Here is an 8,002-nt window from a genome sequence, read left to right on the forward strand (position 1 = left end):
CAGATTTACAAGATCAAATCTGCGAACACTTCGACAAGACTGACGATGAATTGTCTCTGCTATGGTCTCTTCAAGTTGATGAATCCACTGACGTTAGCGGCAAAGCCCAGCTTCTAGCTTTTATTCGGTTCATAAAGGATGAAAAATGTGTCAACAAATTCTTATTTTGCAAAGACTTACCAACTACGACCAAAGGCGAAGATATTTTTAAGTGGTGAACGAAAACATTTTGCTATTCAAACTACAGTGGAAAAACTGTGTCAGCGTCTGCACCGATGGCTGTACTTCCTTGTCGGGAAATACAAAGGGATTCGTCCCTCTTGTGCATCAAGAAAATCCAAATGTATTAGTTGTTCACTGCATGATCCACACAGAAGCTCTTGTCTTCAAATCTTTGCCGGAAGATTTGATGTCTGCTCTGGATCAAGTGAGTGAAGCAATGGATTCAGACTACAAATGTCTCCTGTATCACACACCAACTTTCGTTGGCTCTCCAGGGGAAAAGTATTAAAGCTTGTAGTCCAACTCAAGGCTGAGCTGATTTTATTCTTGGAGGCTGAAAAAAAAAAAGACTTTGGATTTTCTATTCATGACGAGATTTGATGGGTTAAGGTGACATTTCTCTCTGATTTATTTGACAAATTAAATTCATTGCATTTTCAAGGACCATCGCAAACCATCATCACTGCATCCTCAAAACTGAAGTCATTTGGTGAAAAATTGTCTTGTGGCATAGTAAGATCTCGAAAGGAGTCTTCGCCTGCTTTCCTACTCACAATGAATGTGCTTCAAATAAAGAAATCACCCCCGAAATTCTGGACACTTTGACACACATGCAGTCAGCATTGCAGCATTAGTTTCCAACAGTTGGAAGTAAAGAATATGGATGGGTCAGCTCTCTATTTGGAAAAAATGAAGCTACAAATCTTACAACTAAAGAAGAAGAGCAGCTCATTGATTTAAAAAACGATGCAGTTCTTAAGTCAAGTTTTGCCAAGAAAAGCCTGGATGTGTTTTGGATTTCAGTCAACAAGTTATATCCTGCAATCAGTTTAAAAGCATTCTTCCATTTGCATCTTCATGGTTTTGTAAGTTTGGATTTTCAGCACTGACTGAAATCAAGTCTAAGAAAAGAGAGAGACTTCTTACAATAGACGATGAAATGCGACTTTGTTTGTCGACTCTGGAGCCTCGATTAGATCGCATTCGCTCTCAAAAACAGGCCACACCCTTCACATTAAATGTAATACTTAAAAACAGGTAAAATCTTTTTTTCTTTTTTATTATAAAACAACTGTCGCTCTTCGTGGTGTGCCGCGAAATGTATGTAGTTTTTTTTACTGTGCCGCCAGACAAAAAGTTTGAGAAACACTGATCTAGATCTACAGTTATAGAGGTGTGGCTTGTAAACCATTCCCTTGAGATTTTTCTCAAAGTTAGCAAACCCATTACCCAGTTACCCATATAGATGTGTAACTTGAAGTCCTTCCCCGTAATTAACATTTACTACCATGTAAAACTACTCAGTTCCCTCTTAAGGTGTGACCTCTAGACAGTCTACATGCAGACATTATGTCTGTCCTGACTGGTCACCTTTCTTTCTATGAATTCAATGTGATAGACTAAACAGATAAAAGGGCTGAGTTGTTCATCTCTACCTCTAAGATATATGAAGATATACCCTTACAGCTAGTCATGTGGTCAGCGTGAAGTAGTCAAGGAATATAACGTTAACCCACTCAAAGGTCAAGACAAACAAATTGAAAAAAAAAGTGCTGCTTTATATGTAATGCACATTAAAAATGTAAAGTTTCTTTCTTTTTATATTAACACACCTTGTATTGGTAATAAAAGATGTTGAAGCAAATTATTTTGTTTTAAATATAAACGTTAATGTATTGCATAGGAAACATTAATTGAACCACGCCTACTTTATACATATTAATGGAAATGTAGGTACTACTGTGTACTTTTTACTATCCTGCCAACTATCCTGTTGTGTAGGCCTGATCCTGATAGTGAAAAATGGCTGGATACTCCACCAGAGCTGAACAGGTGCAATCCTACTTGTAATATCATTAGAGGTTCTGATATGTTGGTGACTGAATATGTTATGTTGGGCATGCCTACAATGATGTAGCGTGCTGAATAGGAAAGGCAGGGAGCATTTTCCAAAGGCTGCAGCATATTTGGACAAACCAAGCCATTAGATTTGAGACAAAAATACACAATCGTCATCCCAACAGCAACATATGCATGTGAGACATGGAAGTCATCTGCTGAAATTGAGAAAAGACTAAATGTGGCTCAACAATAATGGCTAAGTCGGATTTTAGGAGTCACTTATATGGATCGGGTCTCAAACAAGGAAATCCTTTGCCGAACTGGGAGTCGACCACTTAGTGAGGTTGTGACAGAGCGTCGCATGAGGTTTACAGGGCATGTTCTCTGACAAAATAAACTATGCATACCAAGAGTTGCGATTACATGGAGGCCAACACGAGGAAAACGCAAAACAGGGACGTCCTTGTATAACTTTGCGCCACACTTTCATGGTGGACATCTGATGGGAAGAGGCTTCAGACATTGCCAGTGACAGATCTTTGTGGAGACAGCTCTGGATGGTCTAAGTCTAAGTAATGTTGTGTTGCATTGAAAGGCTGAATGGTAATTTGATTTTCAATTAACATATTTAAGACATCTAGGAGTTCACCATTATCTAATGGGTTACTATCATTAGTTAGGGAGAGTAGAGGGAGCTGGTTGTGGTGTCTGTGTGACAACAGTTTTCTTCACAAACATGAATTTCCAGGGCCTTTACTTATCCTTTAAGTTTACTATTGTCATGTGGTGTATGGGTCAAGGTCTCAATAGATGTGCAAACAATATGTTTACTTACACATTGTTTTGCAAACATTCATGTTTTTAAACAAAAGATTGGAGAATAAAAGAGAATAGTTAATAAGAAATGAAAAGTCTTTATTTCCTGTTTGAGATGTGTTTAAAAAAAAAACAACTTATAAAAGTTTATATTGTTAATATGTTTCAAGTTTGTTTGTGAAACACTTTTATGAATCTAATATTGTAATTAATGTACATTGTGTGTTCAATCTGTTTGTGATGTCTACTTGGAGAATGTAAATGTTTGATTTTGTAAAGAGGATTAGGGTTATACCTTCACCTAAACAAATATCACCTGCAGACTTTTGAAATTGGCTCATCAGATTTATAGATCTCTGGCATACTTAAGTCACCAGATTTGCATATCTCTGGCACAGTCATCAGATTTATATATCTCTGGCATACATTAGTCATCAAATTTATCATTTGAAAATACCTAGACATAAGCCACCCTACTGGATTATATCAAGCATATTTCTAGCTAATGTTCCATACAACTTATTACATGGACCTGACAATTTGTATATGAAACCTTGCTTTTATGTCCACAGCTATCTTAAATGGAAGATTTGATCCCCACTTTCCCTTACAACACCAGCAGAAGGATCTCCGCCTAGTCCTAGGCTTGGGTGATAGTGTAGAACAGCCTTTGTTCCTAGCTGCTGCTGCAAATGAGCTGTTTAAGAAAGCCAGGCGGATGGGTTATGGTGATGCTGATGTTGCAGCTGTATTCAAAGCTGCTAGTAAGTTTATGTTACACAAACTTCAGTATGCATTCTAAGTGTCAAGTTTGTATTGTTTTTGTCATATAGTGTTTCTAGATCTAGTGACTTTAACACTCTCATGATGTCAGTCACAACAGGAAGAGATTGCAAAACATAATTCCTATTTAAAATAGTAAATTGTATAATTGAATAAAATAACCTGTTCAGAAGAAAGAATAGGCACAATCATTTTGTTTTTCAGTTCAATAATAAATAATTTTGAAAATTTTAAATTTTTTAGTAAATAATCCAATACTAATTTTCAAATGACTCCCAAAACATTGTTATCTGCCACTTATTTAATGAACAGGAAGGAAATCAGTTCTATCTTCATTTAGTATCTTTTGGAATTTATTTTTTTTAAACTTTGCTAAGAATTGAGTGATTTCTCAATAAATAATGTCACTATTAAGGGATGCATAGGTGACACTTAGAATATGAAACAGCTAAATAATCTTACTCTCATAACTCACCATTGGACTTATTGTTTCTTTGTTGGTTCTAAGTTTTGCAGACCTCATTTGTTTTATTTTAGTTGGAATATGATTCTCCTGTTATGTTAAATTGTTTTAACAAAAAAAAATATACTTGTCTTTTTTCTAGATGAATTCTCTGCAGGAGATAAGAATGAAAACAGTACAGAAAACTCGTCCAAATGAAAACAGTCACTGCCTCATCTGCTACCATTACTTTGTTAATTACATTCACTTTTGACTATGTCCATCATTGCTAATGTTCCATGAGCTCGTATATTTTTTTTTTTACATGTAATTAATTAAAGAGAGAAAAAAAAAACTTACCACATTGTTAGGTTTGTATAGTTTATATATAAGTACACAATTAATATATATTCATGCAAATTTTGTTTTGGTACATAAATATTAGACCAACAAACATTGAATTATAATTGAGCTAAATAGTTCATCTACAACTGTACTTAGTTACTTCTTGACTTGTTAAAGTATCTAAAGATATTTGTTTTTTGTTTTAATTTACATTTCAAATAATATCATCCCCATTTAGGTTTCTTTTTCTGGACAGTAGGAAAGATATTATCTTTCTTGTCAGCCATATTTAATTGAATCTCTTGTTCTAGACCCATCAAATGTAAAATCATTTGGTACAATACAACAAAAACCTCCCCTGCACAACACTACTTTAACACACTACCATACAGTTGTATAATTGTGCATACCAAAATCAACTCTAGATTCATTAAAATCGTTGAGAATACATGAGTCCTGCCTTGTTAGCCAAGAAGCAGTAGAAAACTCCCATAAGCCTCCAGCAAAAGACATTTTTTTTTACTATCTTTTGTTTCTATTTATCTGAACCAATGTCACAGTATATGTCAGTTATCTATGATATGGAAGTGATTTTATTATTATTATTATTATTATTATTAGAAAACAAAATATTTTTAACTTTTCTATTCATGTATCATTTTAGTTCTGATATTTTTTGTTGTACTTCCCACTGTTTGTAAGTCAGGATTGTGGAAAGTTAATTGCTTTAATGCATTACATATTTACGGTCAAATCTATTAGAATAGTGAGGACGCTTGAATTACACCATTCATTCATTGATTCATATCTTAGTAACTTCAGATATATCAAGTGGTCATGTAATACCTTTGATTGTAACAAGATTATACCAGATTCTGCCATAACAAATTAATGCCACCCCACCCCCTTTTTTTTTCTTCTATGTTAGGACTAGTTTATGTTTAATTACCCAAATGCTTATTTTTTTATATACACTTTAAACTTTGTAATGAAGAAAGGAAAGTTTAAATTTGATTGGTTTGGTAAAAAAAAAAAAAAGCCACCATTATTTGTCAGAAATGCATGTTTTTATTTGATTCCATTGCTTTAATGTTGTGTATATTTTTGTATTCATGGCTATTGATTCATTTCCATCTTTTTTTTTTCTTCACATATAAACCTTTTATGAGAGAGCCAGGTTTTGAGTGGGACCTTAAACACTTGAAGTTCATGATCTTTAGGCTTCATTAATAAATAGGCCTACTAGATTCATTCATGTGGAGGTGTTTGCTTTTGAGAATGATGGTTACAGTTAGACTTGGTTACTACCATCTAAGTGTCAGTCGAAGACTTGCATGGGCTTTTCTAGACACTGCCTAGCGAGGAGTTGTGTTGAAAATTTTTAACGTTTTTGTACATATTTTTGATAATCTGTGTACCGTTGATTTACTAGAACCCATTTTTTTTTTTTTTATTTGCAATCATTCACTAATGACTCTTAGCGCTATGGAGTTGTGTTAAGTCAGTGATCCTTGACATTCTCATCCACATTTTTTTTGTTGTTCTATTACAAAATATTTATTATTAATTTTTTTTTTAATTCTTTAGGAGCAACTATTATTATTTTTTTTGTGAACATTTTTTAAAAAAAGAAATACTGAATTTAGTGTTGCCTTTTTTATATGTTGAAATTAATGTTAGCCAAATTAGATTCTGACTAATGTGTTCAGTAAGATGCATTCTTTGAGAGAAACCTCTTGAGCATTGACATTTTATTTTGGTTTTATTTTACTGAAAGATGATAGAAGATTGTGACTAGTGTCCTAAGTTGCTAAAGTTTAATGTGTGTTCTCAGCTGTTGACACATGAATGGAATTGAGCTTCTATGTAAACTGTCCTTACAGAATTGTGTGTACCTGACAACAAAATAATGTCTTCATTTCAATTAGTGTGAATGATTGAGGGTAGGGAGAGGAGAGTTACTAGAATTAAATCGACTTAAAAGTATACAGATTTAAATGATGAATGCATAACTTTTAAGGTTTAAAAGCTTTCCTACAGTATAGAGCTAAGAAGTTTATTTGATTTTTCATACTTTTAGTTTATCTTGACATGGACATTTTTCCATTGTAAATTTGTATGGAACAAAGTCAAATTATTTACTTACATTGCATAGAATGTTTAGGTTTTTTATTTTTGTAATAGAAATTGAAATTTTGACCTAGAAATGGTTACCAAACTTTTTTGGAAAACTTTTTTTTTTTTGGTTTTGTTTACAGGATGATTTTTAATGGACTAAGGATGAGTTGTTTTTTTCTCTGTAGGAATAATTCAAATGTTGCAGAGAGAGAGAGAGATAGTATTAAGCCTTGTTGATGATGTATTGAGGTTTTGTATTTGTTGGTCATGTAGACATGGTACCACAGAATCATTGATCAAACATCTTTCTAGAACATGGACACACTTTGGAGTGCCTGTTGTGTCTTCTAACTCCATCAATAAAAGTATGTCATTAATCATCACATGCATTGGTCTTATTCTCTTTGGAATGTTTGCCTTACATCACATGCATTGGTCTCTTATTCTCTTTGGAATGTTTGCCTTACATCACATGCATTGGTCTCTTATTCTCTTTGGAATGTTTGCCTTACATTGAAATGGGAAAAGGTATCAATGGATTTATAAGGTTGATGTATAGATCATTTGAATTGATTTTGATAATAAGGATTGTGGGGAAAATGTTGACACATTGAGACATTGTTAAAAGGTATCAAAGAATGGAACATAACAATTGTAGGCTTTGTTTCACAATGGAGCTATGAAAGATATGCTCTGTTTCACAATGGAGACATGAAAGATATGCTTTGTTTCACAATGGAGACATGAAAGATATGCTCTGTTTCACAATGGAGACATGAAAGATATGCTTTGTTCCACAATGGAGACATGAAAGATATGCTCTGTTTCACAATGGAGACATGAAAGATATGCTTTGTTCCAAATGAAAGGCAGTGATCTTAGATACTAAAAAAAAAATAATCTTAATGCATGTGTCCTTTTTTTTTCCCCAATTAGCATTACTTCTAAAATTTGACAGACGCACGCTGGAAATTCTTTAAACTCTAAAACAGTGAAGTCATGCTAGATGTGTATGCTCTTCCTTTCTACTCGAGTTGAACAAATTAAAGCTAACATGCACGCTGGACTTTTTTTTTTACATCTCAAATGACATTTCAACTAAAATTCCAGGACACAAGTCTAAGAACCGTTGATCTCAGGTCTCCATTAACATACCACCCAGTGATCCATTCACAGATGTGACTTGCCCTTTTATTTACTCCATAGTTTGCGTCATTCGTACACAGGCACTTGTGACAAATACTAGCAGTGACAGTGTCAAACGTCAATCTGTTGGTCAAACATTCATTCTGGGAAAGAAGATTTCGATTGTCTTTCAACACACTCATTGGTCCATCTCAATTGATATAAGAAAAAAAGAGGTCACAATCAAATGCAACCTGCTAGGATTGCTTCGTGTAAAGTTATACCCTGTACGTCCTGGGGGGGGAGGAG

At 34.0% G+C, this 8,002-nt stretch overlaps 1 protein-coding gene across 1 annotated transcript in view; it reads left to right on the plus strand.

Annotated features, from left to right (window-relative positions):
• The window catches only part of LOC106051559 (cytokine-like nuclear factor N-PAC), a 35,052-nt gene extending 28,103 nt beyond the window's left edge, over positions 1-6,949 (plus strand). Inside the window, exons 14-15 of the mRNA XM_013206752.2 lie at positions 3,453-3,644; positions 4,269-6,949. Of these exons, the coding sequence (XP_013062206.1) occupies positions 3,453-3,644; positions 4,269-4,324 (248 nt within the window). The 3' untranslated portion in view covers positions 4,325-6,949. The remainder of the gene's footprint in view (positions 1-3,452; positions 3,645-4,268) is intronic.
• Positions 6,950-8,002: the final 1,053 nt, after the last annotated feature.

Source organism: Biomphalaria glabrata, chromosome 8 (assembly GCF_947242115.1).
Source record: "Biomphalaria glabrata chromosome 8, xgBioGlab47.1, whole genome shotgun sequence".
Lineage (NCBI taxonomy): Eukaryota > Metazoa > Mollusca > Gastropoda > Planorbidae > Biomphalaria > Biomphalaria glabrata.